Source organism: Rutidosis leptorrhynchoides, chromosome 5 (genome assembly GCF_046630445.1).
Source record: "Rutidosis leptorrhynchoides isolate AG116_Rl617_1_P2 chromosome 5, CSIRO_AGI_Rlap_v1, whole genome shotgun sequence".
Classification (NCBI taxonomy): Eukaryota; Viridiplantae; Streptophyta; class Magnoliopsida; order Asterales; family Asteraceae; genus Rutidosis; species Rutidosis leptorrhynchoides.
Window position 1 is genome coordinate 113,432,410 of NC_092337.1, and position 22,369 is coordinate 113,454,778.

Genomic DNA, 22,369 nt, shown 5'->3' on the forward strand with positions numbered 1-22,369 from the left:
TGCAGTTGACTGCAATAATATAAAATAAAACAATGCCTAATATAGAGAGTGTGAAATCTAGTACTACATTATGCCTTTGTGTAAATTACACCCATGGCACCATACTTCAGTTTACTTGAACTATAGAGAGTGTGAAATCTAGTACTACATTGCCTTTGAGATACAAATATGAGCTTTAATTAGGTTTTGTGCTCCTAACAACTTTCATTGTACCATATGACTTGATTCTACTTAGAATTAGAATAACATATTATGTTACATCCAATTTTGAATAAAGATAAGACCTCGTTTGTTGGTTTCGAATAAAATTGTGATCAAATGAAGTGTATCGTAACAAATAGCAAGTAGGCTAGCACATTGAAAATACTAATAAAGTGGGAATTCTATTTTAAATTTTCTAACAAATTTCTCGAAACGAAGTGATTGTTTTTCTTGAAGTGTATTAACGAAAAGTTCAAGGGTTGATATGTAAGTTGAGTAATTCATTTAGTTGAGTATATATACTAGGCAAAAGATGGTCATCAAGTTTATTAATGACCAACTCAATATACTTACGCGTATATGCAAGAAAATATTATTATCTTGTTTTCAAAACTTCAATTCAACCTCAAAATTTACCATTTTTAACACCTTAATCATCCATGAAGCTTCATGCTAGTTATGAAGGCAAAATTCAACATTTAGCAAGAAGCAAGACCTCTTCAAAGGTAGTACAATTTGTAATTCTAACACTTTCTGTCATCCTAGTCTTTATTTACTACCATTATACTCATTACATTCTTGAAAAACCGAATTCGATACAATTTCATACCAATGCTAATTTACATGCACGAAGCATTACAACTCGAAAAGATGTGAATGATCAAAAGGTTGTGTTAAAACCGATAAGTAATAGTCGTAGTAACAAGTCTTGTGATTTGTTCTCGGGCGAATGGGTGGTGAACCCTGACGGGCCCTATTACACGAATGAGACATGTCAGATGATGCAACAACATCAAAATTGTATGAAATTTGGGCGACCGGATCGAGATTTCTTGAAATGGAGATGGAAACCTAATGATTGTGAATTGCAAGTGTTTGATCCAGTGAAGTTTATGGAGATGATGAAGGGGAAGTCTCTTGCATTTGTTGGTGATTCTGTTGCAAGAAACCATATGCAATCTCTCATTTGCCTCTTAACAAGGGTATGTTTGTCTTTTCACTTTTTACTTAAATTATGCATGTAGAAATGAAATGATTATGAAATGTGTTAGTTGATATAAGAACATCAAAATCGTGTGAAATTTAGGCGACCGGGTCATCATCATATAGATTAAACTCGTAAGTGATATTTATACAAGTTTTAAAAATAATATGTTAAAATTGTACGCATAGGAATTATACTGGACAAATAATACGATAAAACATTCCGATGAATTTATAAAGAAGTTACGGAGTATAAAATTTATCTTCCCATTAAATGTGTTAGTTTGATGTTAATTCACGTTATCAAGGCAATCGTCTCATTTCTTAGTTTATGTTATCATTATCTTCTATCTATAGTTTCTATTAAAATTCTATAATTATGATGTCATTATTAGGCTATTTCCTTTGTTAAGAAAAAATCAAAAATAAAAAGAAAAAAATCTAAGTCATCTTGACGATGTCATTAACATTAATTAAATATTTTATTATTTATTTAGAATTCTTATCATATATACCCTTTTTAACTTTAATAATAACATATTTACCCACTTACATATGCTTATATCATATGAGCCCATTTTAAACATATAAACTCATCATATTTACTCATTTACTCAATCTTAATGTGATACGTCTTTATGCCCTAATTTACTTAGCGACAATTATTCATGCTTGCTTTTTTTCTTTTTCGAGCTATGTACTATGATAAGAAAAATAATAATTGTGATCAAAATTGAAAGTAAGTGGTGAGAGAATAAATGTAGTTCATTTATTCTTACTAAGTTAAGTATATCAATATGTTTGTAAAAACAATGGCAAGTTTCTTAGTCGGAATATGCGGTTACACGAGTCATTAAACTAAATGACTTTAGTATTTACGTTCACTTAATACATTAAACATATCGTTAAACTGTTTTATTTAAACAAACACGTGATTTCACGGGTCATTTCACTAGTTTTATCTAAATCATGTAACTAATCAAATTTCACCCGTTTTAACAAATATTTTAATGAGAAATTAAGCAATTTTTTTAACAAACTATAACATTATTATAATAAAAAATATACAAGTTTGCCATCGCCAAGACGCAAATTGTATCCATCCTATTGCGAGAATTGTAAAATTTCTTGATCATGACAGAGAAAGTTCTAACTAGTCGTAACTACCTATTTTATATCATGAGCTCGAACTTTGTAATCACGACCAACTTTATTGGTCATGACCGGGTCATGATTATGGCTGAGAAATCTCGCAACATGCGAGGAGCTTGACATAATTTGCATGTTGTTTTTGGCATGAGAAAATTTTTTACTTCATCCGTTCTAAAATAACTATCGTAATTTAATTTTGAAAATCTCTCGTTCTCAACTTCGATATAAATATTTTGTTATATAATATTTGATTAAATCTATATAAATAATTTGGAAAACGTGTTTTCAGTGATTTAACTTTCAAACTTCATAAAATATTATATAAATAGAAACAGAAATATTTATAATTGAAGTTAAAAATAATATTTTTTAATGTAAAAATTGAACAGTTATTTTATATATTTTGAGCAAAAATCGATTTATTGGCGACTTGACTGACTCTTAGAGCCTAAATTAAATTCCATGCAGGATTTAAAACCCATGGAAACTTGATTCTACCATTTTCATGGCGTCTACTTATTTTTATTTTATTATTTTTTATTTTTTTAAAAAAACTTTTTCCTACTTAAAGGCCGGAGGTCCTCTCGGAAGCAATCTCTTTATCCGTCGAATAGAGAGAGGGATGATTTTCTCTACTTTTGAGAGTGTTTCACTCTGGGCGGAGAAATGACTTGTCTTTATTCTCGGATAGGGGAAGGATTGTCTACATCTCACCTCCCCCATACACCACTCATGTGGTATTGGGTTTTGTTGTTGTTGTTGTTGTTGTTACGTTTCTCGAAAAGCAGCACCGTTTCGATTTAACATAACAACTCAACTACAACATTATAACTACAACATTATGCTTCAGATCATTTGATTTCTATATCTGGGCTGAATATAAAGTTTGTGGTGGGCTAGAACTAGTGGGCCACTAATCTGTGTTTCATCTATCATCTTATCTAACAGATAACAAAAATTTAAAATAAGGATATTGTCAAAAATACACTTTTAAAAAAAAAAAAAATTAAATAATATACATTTTTTCCAAAGGAATTGGCAATATACACCATTCGATCGACCATCATTTTGATAGACCACAGTTATAGAGTGGTCGACTACACGCTTTTTGCATGTAGTCGACCATTGTTGGTCGACCACTTCACAATGATGATTGACTACGTAGCCTACCAAATATTAAACAAGAGTTGGTCGACTACTTTAATACGATGGTCGACTACATAGTTTACCAAGAAGTTGGTCGACCACTTCACAATGATGGTTGTAGTAGTCTACCAAACATAAAAGAGGAATTGGTCGACCACTTCAATAGTGATGGTTGACTACATGTTTTGAAAGTTGGTCGACCACTTCACAATCATTGTGAAGCGATCTACTAAAATGATGATCGACCCAATGGTGTAAATTGACAATTTTTTTTATTTTTTTTAAATGTACATTGTTTGAAGGCTTTGGAAAAAAAAATGTATTTTTGACAATTTTCCTTTAAGATATTGACAAAATTACTCCCGTCGTCCTTGAACATATAGTAAAATCATACGCGTCGTCCTCAAAGTTTTTTTTTTGCGTTCGTCGTCACTAAACTTGCATTTTATAACGTACGTCGTCCTTCTGTTAACTGTCCGTCTCTTTCCTCCGTTAACCTTCAGCATGTGCCAAACATGTGAGGGCAATTTTGTCATTTTATCTCTTTTATATACAGGGACGACCAATGTAATTTTGTTTTTTTCCCCTTAGATAATTTAATTTATATTTTCTTTTCATTTTTCACTTTTCATTTTTTTTTTTCTTTTCTCTTAATTAATTATTTGTTATGTACGGAGGATCTTTGAACACGTGAGGGTAAGCCTTAAAATCCTATCCTAAATGGGTTACACAACCACACCGCAATAGTAAACCACCACCACCGCAAAATCGTATTCCACCACCGCACACAAAAATTGAATTTCATGATTCAGTTGTTTTTAATCCACAATTCCTTCATCAAAGTTGCTTCGAATAGTCTTAGGAACACTCGATCACCATCAAACAAACCTGAAACATCATATTAAACTTGAATTTGATCAAATCCAGTTCGTTTGACTTTTTATCATATGTCTTTGACCTTCAAATTCATCATCATACGAAACAATTAGAATCTGTAATTTTCCAGAAAGAATCACGATATGAATCTTGACAGAATTGCAATTTTACTTTTCGCCAAAAGTTCCTGAATCGTTCCGAGCACCTAAGCCGTTTGTAGTTTCGGTTAGTGATGAACACGATCTAGATCGAGGTGAATCTGAAACTGTTAATTGATACTAAAGATCTTCGAGTGTTCGGTTATGGTTCTAGATCACAAATCTAAGCTTCGTTTCAATTTACATCCTCTCAATGATGGACGCTTAAATCGGTTTGAAGATGTCGATGAACTATGAACTACGAAGATGATGATCTTATAATTTTTGTTCTTGCTTTTCTGTTATGATGATACACGAAGCCTAGGATTCTGATTAGGAACGTTTTCTGATCTTAAATCGAGTTGAGAATCATAAATGATGATGATGATGATGTGAATTTGAATTAGTAATTTGAATTAGTACACTGATGTGAATTAGTAATTGTGTTGAAATTAGTACACGGATGTGAAGTAGATTTTAATTAGTAATTTTTGATTTTGTGATGTAGATTTGAACATATTGGTGATAGAATTATTTGCTCATGGTTTTGGATAGATTCTGTGAAGAAGGAAAAAAGTTTAAAGAAATAAAATGTTGAAAAAAATTAGGGTTTGTTTAATATTGGGGATGAAGATGAAGATAAAAGAAGAAACACAAAATTACATTGGTCGTCCCTGTACTATAAAGAGATAAAATGACAAAATTGCCCTCACATGTTTGGCACATGCTGAAGGTTAATGGAGAAAGAGACGGACAGTTAACAGAAGGACAACGTACGTTATAAAATGCAAGTTTAGTGACGACGAACGAAAAAAAAAAACTTTGAGGACGACGCGTATGATTTCACTATATGTTCAAGGACGACGGGAGTAATTTTGTCTAAGATATTAGAGGAAAAATGTTTGAGCTGCTATTCAAGGTTTATATTATACTCCGTATACTGTAGTACTTTATTGATATGTCTGTTACTTATACTTTTGATATATTTTGGGTTGTCAATATTCAGGTTACATATCCGACTGACGTTTCAAACTCAAGTGATGAGAATTTCAAACGATATGAGTATTTAGAATACAATTTCACCATTTCAATGTTTTGGTCACCTTATCTAGTAAAGGCAGAAAAAACTAATCCTCAAGATGTTTCTCAACCATTCAAACTCTATCTCGACGAATTTGATGAGTCATGGACATTCGAAATCGAAAATTACAACTACGTCATCATTTCATCTGGCCAATGGTTTTTCCGACCTATATATTTCTACACAAATCGTAGTTTCATTGGTTGTCTCTATTGCTCAGAAAGCGACATTCGCCACTACCCAACTACCTTTGGTTACCAAAAGGCGTGGCGAACTGCTTTTCGAGCAATAAATAGTTTAAAGAATTTTAAGGGCATGGTGTTTTTAAGATCTTTTGTAGCTTCACATTTTGAAGGTGGAGATTGGAATAAAGGTGGGGATTGTGTAAGAACAAAGCCTTTTAAGAGTAATGAGAGTGTAATGGCTGATTTTAATTTAGAAATGTACAACACTCAATTGCAAGAGTACAAGATTGGAGAGGTTGGAGGGAGAAAAAATGAGATTAAATTTAGTTTAATGGATGTGACACAAATTATGCAAATGAGACCAGATGGGCATCCTAGTAAATATGGTCATGGGCCGTATAAAAATGCATCTTGGCCCAGTGATTGTGTTCATTGGTGCTTACCTGGGCCGATTGATGTTTGGAATGATTTTTTGGTGGAGTTGATAAAAAGAGAGGAGACAAATAGATAGTCACGTTTGCAATGATGAGTTGTACATTATGCTTATAGTGTATAAATTTAAGAAAATTTGTCAGTTCATTGAAAAATCACGTTTCATCCTTAAATTCACATAATGATACGTATGTTTATATTTGCTATTTTCATTCACAGAGAGTCCATATTTGTTAAATATTTCGTTAAATTTTTATTAATTGGATTTTGGTAACATTTGACATAGGAGAAAACACCAAGTCATTTCGATCGAGTAGAAATTTCTTTAGATATTAATGTTTGTATTTAATGTTTGTATTCAGATATTCCCCCTTGTGTTAAAATAATTGTCTAACTTACTATTTTATTTTTTTCAAAAGACTATCTTTTAATTTAAATAACAATAAAAAAACTACTTAATTTTCAATTAAACCCTTTTTATAATTGAAAATATAACATTTAATATAGAAAGAAATTAACCAATTAATCGTTAAAATAAATAAATTTTAAATTTAAAAATAACACATTCAATCAAAGACATAATAAACAACTCACAAAATATTTTAAATTTAATAAAAAGTTAATTCAGACAATTATTTGGGACGGTGAGAATATTAATCTTTATATACGTGCATTAATTACTTAGGAGTTTTAATATTTAGAAAAATTATTATGAATTAGATATATTTACTTTAAGGTGTCTTACGCGAGTGATCACACATTAAAAATTCATTAACAAAATATCTAGAACTTGAGAAAAGAAAAAGGGGTTTATGCATCCCTAAAATCCCAACCACGCTAATTGACCTGAAAATATATATGCTGAAATTCACGAGCGAATATAATAAATATACTAAGTAGTCAAGCAAGAGGTAAAGTCGAAATTTGAAGATGAAAGTGACATACTCGATAACCAAATATTATATTTATAATTTTAATTTAATAATCCCTCCGTCTCAATTTAATAAGCCATATTTTCATTTTATGATATTCCAATTTAATAGTCCACACTTTGTATTTCAATCAATCAGGGGAGAGGTTATTGTGAAGAGAAAAGATATTTTATTTGGGAAGAATGAAGTTCGTGAGATTATCCAAACCTTTATATTTTTTGTCTGGAGACTATTAAATTGAGACGGATGAAGTCCTAATGTAAAACAAACTAATTTTTAAAGTGGTAATAGGCTGGTTGTAAACTATATGAGTCTTGGGCAATTTGATCAATTAATTCACAATTATTTGAATATCATCATACAATTGAGACTTGATTATTTAATGAGACTTATAATTATTTGTGCGTAAAAAACAATTGAGATTGGACTTTATTTGAGTCTTAGGGGAAGCTAAGCACCCCTCAAGCCCTTTTGTCTTCGCCTCTTAATTAGTCAAGTGGACCGATGATATTTTGTGAACATAGCAACGAAACATTGTTTTTTAGACAAATACGATATAGTTGTAATTATTTTCTTTACAAATTTTCATTTACTTTTACTGTAAAAGATAAGCGTGACTGGACATTTGACTATACTTTTTAAAAAAGAGGTTAGCCGATGAACAATGACATGTGATTGTTTATTTGTTTTACAATTTTTATACGTTCATACTTGAAACATTGCGAACTTTTCTTACGGAGTATTTAATTTGGATTCACCCGAAATTATGGCCATGATTGATTATTGATGTTTGTTTGAGTCAAAGATTGCATACTACTACTTTCGTTGCACGGACATTCATATCAAATCATGCTTCATCTTTTTCCATTCCATACAAATCAATCAAAATTATATTTAAACGTTGAACAGATGAAATACAAAATACAGAGGTTTTCAATTATTCGTTATATTTTCTTTAACCCTTACAACACAATATTTATACATGAAAAAAACTAATAAAGGAAATGATTAACTCTCTATAATTCTAGGCCTAATTGACAATATATTAGGGAACTACAATCTTCACAATTATAAACAATATCTCTACAATCTCTACACTCCTCCTCAAGTTGGTGCATAGATATCAAATATGCCCAACTTGTCAATTGAGTTCAAAAATTGGCGTCTTGAAACAGCCTTGGTAAGGATATCTGCGAGTTGATCTTCGGATCGAATTTGAGGCAATTCCAAGGTATTGTTTTCTAGCTTCTCTTTGATAAAAAACTTATCAACTTCAACGTGTTTGGTTCTATCATGATGAACAGGGTTGTGCGATATATCTCGGGCAGCTTTATTATCACAATATAATTGAATTGGTTGCTGGGATAAATAACCCAAATCTTGTAACAAGAGTCGTAACCATATGGCTTCACATAGTCCTAGAGCAATTCCTCTATACTCAGATTCAGCACTTGATCGAGAAACAACATTTTGTTTCTTGCTCCTCCATGTAACAAGATTTCCTCCTACAAATGTTAAGTACCCAGATGTCGATCTCATATCATCACGTGCCCCGGCCCAATCAGCATCAGTGTACACGACAATATTTTCAACACTTGCATTTTTCTTAAACAAAACACCTCTACCTGGAGCAAATTTTAAATACCTCAATATCCTTTTCACTGCATCCATATGCTTTTCTCCAGGATTGTGCATAAATTGGCTAACAATACTTAACGCATATGCCAAATCTGGACGTGTGTGGGACAAGTACAATAATCTTCCAACAAGTCTCTGATAACGTCCTTTGTCAATTGGAACTTGATCATCTTCCACACACAACTTTAATCCTTCTTCAACCGGTGTGTCAGCTGGTTGACATCCTGTCATTCCAGTCTCCTTCAGTAAGTCTAGGATGTATTTTCTTTGAGATAAGAAAATTCCATTCTTGGATCTCGAAACCTCAATTCCTAGAAAGTATTTTAAGTGACCCAAATCCTTCATTTCAAACTCTTTTGATAAATATGTTTTTAATGATTTTACTTCATCGGGATCATTTCCGGTTACTACCACATCATCAACATATACAATGAGGGCCGTGATTTTTCCATTCATCTTCTTTATAAACTGTAGTGACCCGAACTTTTCCATGTTTATATATATTAATTGAGATTGATATTTACATGATTAAATGTTTCCAACATGTTAAGCAATCAAACTTGTTAAGACTTGATTAATTGAAATAGGTTTCATATAGACAATTGACCACCCAAGTTGACCGGTGATTCACGAACGTTAAAATTTGTAAAAAACTATATGATGACATATATATGGTTATATATATAGTTAAAATGATATTATGATAAGTAAACATATCATTAATTATATTAACAATGAACTACATATGTAAAAACAAGACTACTAACTTAATGATTTTGAAACGAGACATATATGTAACGTTTATCGTTGTAACGACATTTAATGTATATATATCATATTAAGAGATATTCGTACATCATAATATCATGATAATATAATAATTTAAAATCTCTTTTGATATTATAAACATTGGGTTAACAACATTTAACAAGATCGTTAACCTAAAGGTTTCAAAACAACATTTACATGTAACGACTAACGATGACTTAACGACTCAGTTAAAATGTATATACATGTAGTGTTTTAATATGTATTCATACACTTTTGAAAGACTTCAAGACACTTATCAAAATACTTCTACTTAACAAAAATGCTTACAATTAGATCCTCGTTCAGTTTCATCAACAATTCTACTCGTATGCACCCGTATTCGTACTCGTACAATACACAGCTTTTAGATGTATGTACTATTGATATATACACTCCAATGATCAGCTCTTAGCAGCCCATGTGAGTCACCTAACACATGTGGGAACCATCATTTGGCAACTAGCATGAAATATCTCATAAAATTACAAAAATATGAGTAATCATTCATGACTTATTTACATGAAAACAAAATAACATATCCTTTATATCTAATCCATACACCAACGACCAAAAACACCTACAAACACTTTCATTCTTCAATTTTCTTCATCTAATTGATCTCTCTCAAGTTCTATCTTCAAGTTCTAAGTGTTCTTCATAAATTCTAAAAGTTCTAGTTTCATAAAATCAAGAATACTTTCAAGTTTGCTAGCTCACTTCCAATCTTGTAAGGTGATCATCCAACCTCAAGAAATCTTTGTTTCTTACAGTAGGTTATCATTCTAATACAAGGTAATAATCATATTCAAACTTTGGTTCAATTTCTATAACTATAACAATCTTATTTCAAGTGATGATCTTACTTGAACTTGTTTTCGTGTCATGATTCTGCTTCAAGAACTTCGAGCCATCCAAGGATCCATTGAAGCTAGATCCATTTTTCTCTTTTCCAGTAGGTTTATCCAAGGAACTTAAGGTAGTAATGATGTTCATAACATCATTCGATTCATACATATAAAGCTATCTTATTCGAAGGTTTAAACTTGTAATCACTAGAACATAGTTTAGTTAATTCTAAACTTGTTCGCAAACAAAAGTTAATCCTTCTAACTTGACTTTTAAAATCAACTAAACACATGTTCTATATCTATATGATATGCTAACTTAATGATTTAAAACCTGGAAACACGAAAAACACCGTAAAACCGAATTTACGCCGTCGTAGTAACACCGCGGGCTGTTTTGGGTTAGTTAATTAAAAACTATGATAAACTTTGATTTAAAAGTTGTTATTCTGAGAAAATGATTTTTATTATGAACATGAAACTATATCCAAAAATTATGGTTAAACTCAAAGTGGAAGTATGTTTTCTAAAATGGTCATCTAGACGTCGTTCTTTCGACTGAAATGACTACCTTTACAAAAACGACTTGAAACTTATTTTTTCGACTATAAACCTATACTTTTTCTGTTTAGATTCATAAAATAGAGTTCAATATGAAACCATAGCAATTTGATTCACTCAAAACGGATTTAAAATGAAGAAGTTATGGGTAAAACAAGATTGGATAATTTTTCTCATTTTAGCTACGTGAAAATTGGTAACAAATCTATTCCAACCATAACTTAATCAACTTGTATTGTATATTATGTAATCTTGAGATACCATAGACACGTATACAATGTTTCGACCTATCATGTCGACACATCTATATATATTTCGGAACAACCATAGACACTCTATATGTGAATGTTGGAGTTAGCTATACAGGGTTGAGGTTGATTCCAAAATATATATAGTTTGAGTTGTGATCAATACTGAGATACGTATACACTGGGTCGTGGATTGATTCAAGATAATATTTATCGATTTATTTCTGTACATCTAACTGTGGACAACTAGTTGTAGGTTACTAACGAGGACAGCTGACTTAATAAACTTAAAACATCAAAATATATTAAAAGTGTTGTAAATATATTTTGAACATACTTTGATATATATGTATATATTGTTATAGGTTCGTGAATCAACCAGTGGCCAAGTCTTACTTCCCGACGAAGTAAAAATCTGTGAAAGTGAGTTATAGTCCCACTTTTAAAATCTAATATTTTTGGGATGAGAATACATGCAGGTTTTATAAATGATTTACAAAATAGACACAAGTACGTGAAACTACATTCTATGGTTGAATTATCGAAATCGAATATGCCCCTTTTTATTAAGTCTGGTAATCTAAGAATTAGGGAACAGACCCCCTAATTGACGCGAATCCTAAAGATAGATCTATTGGGCCTAACAAACCCCATCCAAAGTACCGGATGCTTTAGTACTTCGAAATTTATATCATATCCGAAGGGTGTCCCGGAATGATGGGGATATTCTTATATATGCATCTTGTTATTTTCGGTTACCAGGTGTTCACCATATGAATGATTTTTATCTCTATGTATGGGATGTGTATTGAAATATGAAATCTTGTGGTCTATTGTTACAATTTGATATATATAGGTTAAACCTATAACTCACCAACATTTTTGTTGACGTTTAAAGCATGTTTATTCTCAGGTGAATACTAAGAGCTTCCGCTGTTGCATACTAAAATAAGGACAAGATTTGGAGTCCATGTTTGTATGATATTGTGTAAAAACTGCATTCAAGAAACTGATTTCGATGTAACATCAATCGCAACAATTATCCCAACAATCGCAACATCAATCGCAACAATTATCCCAACAATCGCAACATCAATCGCAACTACAACAAACGGCCCAACAACAACAACAACAACAACAGCAACAGCAACTACAATAATCATCCCAACAACAATAATAACCGCAACAACAACAACAATCAGAAGCAGCTATGCCAAAGGTGTGAAAAGTATCACTCGGGGTTCTGCACCAAATTTTGCAACAAGTGTAAAAGAAATGGTCATAGCGCAGCGAAGTGTGAGGTCTACGGACCAGGGGTTAGTAGAACGAAAGGAACAAATGGTGTCGGAACGAGTAATGGCGGAGCAAGTAGTGTCGGAGCAAGTTATGCCAATGTAGTTTGTTATAAATGTGGAAAACCGGACCACATTATTAGAAATTGCCCGAACTAGGAGAACACGAATGGACAAGGCCGCGGAAGAGTTTTCAATATTAATGCGGCAGAGGCACAGGAAGACCCGGAGCTTGTTACGGGTACGTTTCTTATTGACAATAAATCTGCTTACGTTTTATTTGATTCGGGTGCGGATAGAAGCTATATGAGTAGGGATTTTTGTGCTAAATTAAGTTGTCCATTGACGCCTTTGGATAGTAAATTTTTACTCGAATTAGCAAATGGTAAATTAATTTCAGCAGATAATATATGTCGGAATCGAGAAATTAAACTGGTTAGCGAAACATTTAAGATTGATTTGATACCAGTAGAGTTAGGGAGTTTTGATGTGATAATCGGTATGGACTGGTTGAAAGAAGTGAAAGCAGAGATCGTTTGTTACAAAAATGCAATTCGCATTATACGAGAAAAAAGAAAACCCTTAATTGTGTACGGAGAAAAGGGCAACACGAAGCTACATCTTATTAGTAATTTGAAGGCACAAAAACTAATAAGAAAAGGTTGCTATGCTGTTCTAGCACACGTCGAGAAAGTACAAACTGAAGAAAAGAGCATCAATGATGTTCCCGTCGCAAAAGAATTTCCCGATGTATTTCCGAAAGAATTACCGGGATAACCCCCACATCGATCCGTTGAATTTCAAATAGATCTTGTACCAGGAGCTGCACCAATAGCTCGTGCTCCTTACAGACTAGCACCCAGCGAGATGAAAGAACTGCAAAGCCAATTACAAGAACTTTTAGAGCGTGGTTTCATTCGACCAAGCACATCACCGTGGGGAGCTCCTGTTTTGTTTGTCAAGAAGAAAGATGGTACATTCAGGTTGTGTATCGACTACCGAGAGTTGAACAAACTTACCATCAAGAACCGCTACCCACTACCGAGAATCGACGACTTATTTGATCAACTACAAGGCTCGTCTGTTTATTCAAAGATTGACTTACGTTCTGGGTATCATCAAATGCGGGTGAAAGAAGATGATATTCCAAAGACTGCTTTCAGAACACGTTACGGTCATTACGAGTTTATGGTCATGCCGTTTGGTTTAACTAATGCACCAGCTGTGTTCATGGACCTTATGAACCGAGTGTGTGGACCATACCTTGACAAGTTTGTCATTGTTTTCATTGATGACATACTTATTTACTCAAAGAATGACCAAGAACACGGTGAATATTTGAGAAAGGTGTTAGAAGTATTGAGGAAGGAAGAATTGTACGCTAAGTTTTCAAAGTGTGCATTTTGGTTGGAAGAAGTTCAATTCCTCGGTCACATAGTGAACAAAGAAGGTATTAAGGTGGATTCGACAAAGGTAGACACTGTTGAAAAGTGGGAAACCCCGAAAACTCCGAAACACATACGCCAGTTTTTAGGACTAGCTGGTTACTACAGAAGGTTCATCCAAGACTTTTCCAGAATAGCAAAACCCTTGACTGCATTAACGCATAAAGGGAAGAAATTTGAATGGAATGATGAACAAGAGAAAGCGTTTCAGTTATTGAAGAAAAAGCTAACTACGGCACCTATATTGTCATTGCCTGAAGGGAATGATGATTTTGTGATTTATTGTGACGCATCAAAGCAAGGTCTCGGTTGTGTATTAATGCAACGAACGAAGGTGATTGCTTATGCGTCTAGACAATTGAAGATTCACGAACAAAATTATACGACGCATGATTTGGAATTAGGCGCGGTTGTTTTTGCATTAAAGACTTGGAGGCACTACTTATATGGGGTCAAAAGTATTATATATACCGACCACAAAAGTCTTCAACACATATTTAATCAGAAACAACTGAATATGAGGCAGCGTAGGTGGATTGAATTATTGAATGATTACGACTTTGAGATTCGTTACCACCCGGGGAAGGCAAATGTGGTAACCGATGCCTTGAGCAGGAAGGACAGAGAACCCATTCGAGTAAAATCTATGAATATAATGATTCATAATAACCTTACTACTCAAATAAAGGAGGCGCAACAAGGAGTTTTAAAAGAGGGAAATTTAAAGGATGAAATACCCAAAGGATCGGAGAAGCATCTTAATATTCGGGAAGACGGAACCCGGTATAGGGCTGAAAGGATTTGGGTACCAAAATTTGGAGATATGAGAGAAATGGTACTTAGAGAAGCTCATAAAACCAGATACTCAATACATCCTGGAACGGGGAAGATGTACAAGGATCTCAAGAAACATTTTTGGTGGCCGGGTATGAAAGCCGATGTTGCTAAATACGTGGGAGAATGTTTGACGTGTTCTAAGGTCAAAGCTGAGCATCAGAAACCATCAGGTCTACTTCAACAACCCGAAATCCCGGAATGAAAATGGGAAAACATTACCATGGATTTCATCACTAAATTGCCAAGGACTGCAAGTGGTTTTGATACTATTTGGGTAATAGTTGATCGTCTCACCAAATCAGCACACTTCCTGCCAATAAGAGAAGATGACAAGATGGAGAAGTTAGCACGACTGTATTTGAAGGAAGTCGTCTCCAGACATGGAATACCAATCTCTATTATCTCTGATAGGGATGGCAGATTTATTTCAAGATTCTGGCAGACATTACAGCAAGCATTAGGAACTCGTCTAGACATGAGTACTGCCTATCATCCACAAACTGATGGGCAGAGTGAAAGGATGATACAAACGCTTGAAGACATGCTACGAGCATGTGTTATTGATTTCGGAAACAGTTGGGATCGACATCTACCATTAGCAGAATTTTCCTACAACAACAGCTACCATTCAAGCATTGAGATGGCGCCGTTTGAAGCACTTTATGGTAGAAAGTGCAGGTCTCCGATTTGTTGGAGTGAAGTGGGGGATAGACAGATTACGGGTCCGGAGATTATACAAGAAACTACCGAGAAGATCATCCAAATTCAACAACGGTTGAAAACCGCCCAAAGTCGACAAAAGAGCTACGCTGACATTAAAAGAAAAGATATAGAATTTGAAATTGGAGAGATGGTCATGCTTAAAGTTGCACCTTGGAAAGGTGTTGTTCGATTTGGTAAACGAGGGAAATTAAATCCAAGGTATATTGGACCATTCAAGATTATTGATCGTGTCGAACCAGTAGCTTACCGACTTGAGTTACCTCAACAACTCGCAGCTGTACATAACACTTTCCACGTCTCGAATTTGAAGAAATGTTTTGCTAAAGAAGATCTCACTATTCCGTTATATGAAATCCAAATCAACGAAAAACTTCAATTCATCGAAGAACCCGTCGAAATAATGGATCGTGAGGTTAAAAGACTTAAGCAAAACAAGATACCAATTGTTAAGGTTCGATGGAATGCTCGTAGAGGACCCGAGTTCACCTGGGAGCGGGAAGATCAGATGAAGAAGAAATACCCGCATCTATTTCCAGAAGATTCGTCAACACCTTCAACAGCTTAAAATTTCGGGACGAAATTTATTTAACGGGTAGGTACTGTAGTGACCCGAACTTTTCCATGTTTATATATATTAATTGAGATTGATATTTACATGATTAAATGTTTCCAACATGTTAAGCAATAAAACTTGTTAAGACTTGATTAATTAAAATAGGTTTCATATAGACAATTGACCACCCAAGTTGACCGGTGATTCACGAACGTTAAAATTTGTAAAAAACTATATGATGACATATATATGGTTATATATATAGTTAACATGATATTATGATAAGTAAACATATCATTAATTATATTAACAATGAACTACATATGTAAAAACAAGACTACTAACTTAATGATTTTGAAACGAGACATATATGTAACGTTTATCGTTGTAACGACATTTAATGTATATATATCATATTAAGAGATATTCGTACATCATAATATCATGATAATATAATCATTTAAAATCTCTTTTGATATTATAAACATTGGGTTAACAACATTTAACAAGATCGTTAACCTAAAGGTTTCAAAACAACATTTACATGTAACGACTAACGATGACTTAACGACTCAGTTAAAATGTATATAAATGTAGTGTTTTAATATGTATTCATACACTTTTGAAAGACTTCAAGACACTTATCAAAATACTTCTACTTAACAAAAATGCTTACAATTAGATCCTCGTTCAGTTTCATCAACAATTCTACTCGTATGCACCCGTATTCGTACTCGTACAATACACAGCTTTTAGATGTATGTACTATTGGTATATACACTCCAATGATCAGCTCTTAGCAGCCCATGTGAGTCACCTAACACATGTGGGAACCATCATTTGGCAACTAGCATGAAATATCTCATAAAATTACAAAAATATGAGTAATCATTCATGACTTATTTACATGAAAACAAAATAACATATCCTTTATATCTAATCCATACACCAACGACCAAAAACACCTACAAACACTTTCATTCTTCAATTTTCTTCATCTAATTGATCTCTCTCAAGTTCTATCTTCAAGTTCTAAGTGTTCTTCATAAATTCTAAAAGTTCTAGTTTCATAAAATCAAGAATACTTTCAAGTTTGCTAGCTCACTTCCAATCTTGTAAGGTGATCATCCAACCTCAAGAAATCTTTGTTTATTACAGTAGGTTATCATTCTAATACAAGGTAATAATCATATTCAAACTTTGGTTCAATTTCTATAACTATAACAATCTTATTTCAAGTGATGATCTTACTTGAACTTGTTTTCGTGTCATGATTCTGCTTCAAGAACTTCGAGCCATCCAAGGATCCATTGAAGCTAGATCCATTTTTCTCTTTTCTAGTAGGTTTATCCAAGGAACTTAAGGTAGTAATGATATTCATAACATCATTCGATTCATACATATAAAGCTATCTTATTCGAAGGTTTAAACTTGTAATCACTAGAACATAGTTTAGTTAATTCTAAACTTGTTCGCAAACAAAAGTTAATCCTTCTAACTTGACTTTTAAAATCAACTAAACACATGTTCTATATCTATATGATATGCTAACTTAATGATTTAAAACCTGGAAACACGAAAAACACCGTAAAACCGAATTTACGCCGTCATAGTAACACCGCGGGCTGTTTTGGGTTAGTTAATTAAAAACTATGATAAACTTTGATTTAAAAGTTGTTATTCTGAGAAAATGATTTTTATTATGAACATGAAACTATATCCAAAAATTATGGTTAAACTCAAAGTGGAAGTATGTTTTCTAAAATGGTCATCTAGACGTCGTTCTTTCGACTGAAATGACTACCTTTACAAAAACGACTTGAAACTTATTTTTTCGACTATAAACCTATACTTTTTCTGTTTAGATTCATAAAATAGAGTTCAATATGAAACCATAGCAATTTGATTCACTCAAAACGGATTTAAAATGAAGAAGTTATGGGTAAAACAAGATTGGATAATTTTTCTCATTTTAGCTACGTGAAAATTGGTAACAAATCTATTCCAACCATAACTTAATCAACTTGTATTGTATATTATGTAATCTTGAGATACCATAGACACGTATACAATGTTTCGACCTATCATGTCGACACATCTATATATATTTCGGAACAACCATAGACACTCTATATGTGAATGTTGGAGTTAGCTATACAGGGTTGAGGTTGATTCCAAAATATATATAGTTTGAGTTGTGATCAATACTGAGATACGTATACACTGGGTCGTGGATTGATTCAAGATAATATTTATCGATTTATTTCTGTACATCTAACTGTGGACAACTAGTTGTAGGTTACTAACGAGGACAGCTGACTTAATAAACTTAAAACATCAAAATATATTAAAAGTGTTGTAAATATATTTTGAACATACTTTGATATATATGTATATATTGTTATAGGTTCGTGAATCAACCAGTGGCCAAGTCTTACTTCCCGACGAAGTAAAAATCTGTGAAAGTGAGTTATAGTCCCACTTTTAAAATCTAATATTTTTGGGATGAGAATACATGCAGGTTTTATAAATGATTTACAAAATAGACACAAGTACGTGAAACTACATTCTATGGTTGAATTATCGAAATCGAATATGCCCCTTTTTATTAAGTCTGGTAATCTAAGAATTAGGGAATAGACCCCCTAATTGACGCGAATCCTAAAGATAGATCTATTGGGCCTAACAAACCCCATCCAAAGTACCGGATGCTTTAGTACTTCGAAATTTATATCATATCCGAAGGGTGTCCCGGAATGATGGGGATATTCTTATATATGCATCTTGTTATTGTCGGTTACCAGGTGTTCACCATATGAATGATTTTTATCTCTATGTATGGGATGTGTATTGAAATATGAAATCTTGTGGTCTATTGTTACAATTTGATATATATAGGTTAAACCTATAACTCACCAACATTTTTGTTGACGTTTAAAGCATGTTTATTCTCAGGTGAATACTAAGAGCTTCCGCTGTTGCATACTAAAATAAGGACAAGATTTGGAGTCCATGTTTGTATGATATTGTGTAAAAACTGCATTCAAGAAACTGATTTCGATGTAACATATTTGTATTGTAAACCATTATGTAATGGTCGTGTGTAAACAGGATATTTTAGATTATCATTATTTGATAATCTACGTAAAGCTTTTTAAACCTTTATTTATGAAATAAAGGTTATGGTTTGTTTTAAAAATGAATGCAGTCTTTGAAAAACGTCTCATATAGAGGTCAAAACCTCGCAACGAAATCAATTAATATGGAACGTTTTTAATCAATAAGAACGGGACATTTCAGTTGGTATCAGAGCGTTGGTCTTAGAGAACCAGAATTTTGCATTAGTGTGTCTTATCGAGTTTGTTAGGATGCATTAGTGAGTCTGGACTTCGACCGTGTTTACTTGAAAAATGATTGCTTAACAAATTTTGTTGGAAACTATATATTTTTAACATGTGAATATTATGTGATATATTAATCTCTTAACGCGTTTAATATTATGTGATAGATGTCTACCTCTAGAACAAGTCCCATTGACTCACCTAATAATAATGAAGAGTCAAATGTAAATTGGAATGATTCGTGGACTGATTCACAAGTTCCCGAAGAGGAACCGGAAGAAGAGTCGGAACCGGAAGAAGAATCGGAACCGGAAGAAGAATCGGAACCGGATGAAGAAATAGAACCGGTGGGGGAAATAATAAAACGGTTAAGTAAAAGAAAATCCTCAACCAACCGACCAAGGTTAATTATGGTCAATGGTGTTTCCGCCAAGGAAGCAAAATATTGGGAGGATTACCAATTCTCCGATGAATCGGATTCCGACAAGAATTCCGATGATGTTATAGAAATTACCCCAACTGAATTTAAAAAGGCAAAAGAAAATAATAAGGGAAAGGGCATAAAAATAGAGAAATCTAATTCCAACCCCGATGAACTTTATATGTATCGTCAACCCCCGAAGTCCTTAAGTTGTAACAATGACCCGGGAACCTCTAAACCACCAGGTTTTTCTAAACCAATGTGGATAACGACGGCTCGTATTAGGGGAACATCATATATCCCTAGAAACTTGGCAAAACGAACCAAAACCGAACAAGAAGAAACGAGCGAGTCGGAATAAGATAGTTATATTCGTGTGGTGTAATATATGTAATATAGTGTGATTATGATTTATGATATATGTAAAAATTGCTTGTATTAATAAGTATTTTTTTTTATGAATCTAACTCTTGTCTATTTTACAGTATAAAAACACAAAATGGATAGACAACCCAATATTTTAAGAGACCTACCCGGAGACATGATTGATGAAATCTTGTCTAGAGTCGGTCAGAATTCCTCGGCACAACTATTTAAGGCAAGATCAGTTTGTAAGACATTCAAAGAATGTTCCAAGAATGCCTTGGTTTATAAAAGGCTTTCGTTCGGAAGATGGGGAATATCACATTGGGAAATCCATAAGTTACGATGTGTTTACTTTGACGCATATATTGCGGGGAACCCAAATGCTTTTTTACGCAACGGGTTAAGAAATTATTTTGACTCAGTATATCCGAATATAGGACTTCGTGATTTAGAAAAAGCGGCTAACATGCAACATAAAGAAGCATGTTATGCTTACGGGTTAGTAATGTTCGCTTCTCACCAAAGTGAGAACAAGAACATCGGGCTACAACTATTAAACAAAACGTTCCAACAAGTGACGGAGTCGGTAATTGGGGTAAGAAATGAGGTTTTTAGGTTATTACGAGACTGTTGGTCATTACGTAACCCTCGTCCCTTTGATGACGTTACAACACGCTGTCTTATCAACGGCCATAACGGTTATGTTCCACAAGACCAAGGATGGGAAGTAGTCCTAGTAAAACCAGAATGCATGACTTGTTTCTGGACGTATGAATTACGTGTCTTTATTGCCTTTGCTGAACGACTTGTGTACTAGCTAGAATTATCTTCACAACTATCTTGTATCAAAGTTATTGTGTGCTATATTTCATGCTTTATGTAAAATAAGCGGTATTGTAAGTTTGTAAAATATTGTATAAAAGTTTGAACGCGAAATATTATTATAATCAGTTTTTCATATAGAATTGTAGTAGTTGAATTGTATATTAGCTACTAAGTATGAACTTAACGGGTAGGTACTACCCGAATTTAAACTTATAAAACGCTAATATGAAGAAAAAGCTTTTATAAATGAGTTCATATTATGCTACGAAATACTATTAACTACTCTTAATATTCTGTATGATTAACTTGTTCCATTTGACTATTTTGAAGGAAATGGCACCGACTACTCGACACATCGTGAATATGAATGAAGAGGAATTCCGTACTTTTCTAGCTTCAAACATAGCCGCAGTACAGGCTACGCTACATACCAACAATAACCTTGGATCTGGCAGTACAGAAAATCGTGTAGGATGCACCTACAAAGAATTCACTGCCTGCAAACCTTTGGAATTTGATGGAACCGAAGGACCAATCGGATTGAAACGGTGGACCGAGAAGGTCGAATCGGTGTTTGCCATAAGTAAGTGTACTGAAGAGGACAAAGTGAAGTATGCTACGCATACCTTCACAGGTTCTGCGTTAACATGGTGGAATACCTATTTAGAGCAAGTGGGACAAGACGATGCGTACGCACTACCGTGGTCAGCATTCAAGCACTTGATGAACGAGAAGTACCGTCCCAGAACCGAGGTCAATAAGCTCAAGACAGAACTTAGAGGGTTACGAACCCAAGGATTTGATATTACCACGTATGAAAGACGATTCACAGAATTGTGCCTATTGTGTCCGGGAGCATTCGAAGATGAGGAAGAGAAGATCGACGCGTTTGTGAAAGGATTACCGGAAAGAATCCAAGAAGATATAAGTTCACACGAGCCCGCCTCCATACAACAGGCATATAGAATGGCTCACAAACTAGTGAACCAGATTGAAGAAAGAATTAAAGAACAGACTGCTGAAGAGACCAATGTGAAGCAAGTCAAAAGAAAGTGGGAGGAAAACGGTGATAAGAATCACCAATACAACAACAACAGCAATTACAACAATAATCGCAACAATTATCCCAACAATCGCAACATCAATCGCAACTACAACAAACGGCCCAACAACAACAACAACAACAGCAACAGCAACTACAACAATCATCCCAACAACAATAATAACCGCAACAACAACAACAATCAGAAGCAGCTATGCCAAAGGTGTGAAAAGTATCACTCGGGGTTCTGCACCAAATTTTGCAACAAGTGTAAAAGAAATGGTCATAGCGCAGCG

General features: G+C 33.6%; 1 protein-coding gene across 1 annotated transcript; it reads left to right on the forward strand.

Annotated features, from left to right (window-relative positions):
• Window positions 1–641: 641 nt before the first annotated feature.
• Window positions 642–6,273, forward strand: LOC139848942 (protein trichome birefringence-like 19). The gene is made up of 2 exons (XM_071838623.1): window positions 642–1,184; window positions 5,503–6,273. Exons 1-2 carry the CDS (start codon window positions 642–644, stop codon window positions 6,271–6,273), a joined length of 1,314 nt encoding a protein of 437 aa, XP_071694724.1.
• Window positions 6,274–22,369: the final 16,096 nt, after the last annotated feature.

Bases quoted from the DNA above. Each gene is read 5' to 3' on its own strand.
- LOC139848942 (XM_071838623.1), top strand. From the start codon at position 642: ATGAAGCTTCATGCTAGTTATGAAGGCAAAATTCAACATTTAGCAAGA. The intron at 1,185-5,502 runs GTATGTTTGTCT...GTCAATATTCAG, and splicing joins TCATTTGCCTCTTAACAAGG to GTTACATATCCGACTGACGT.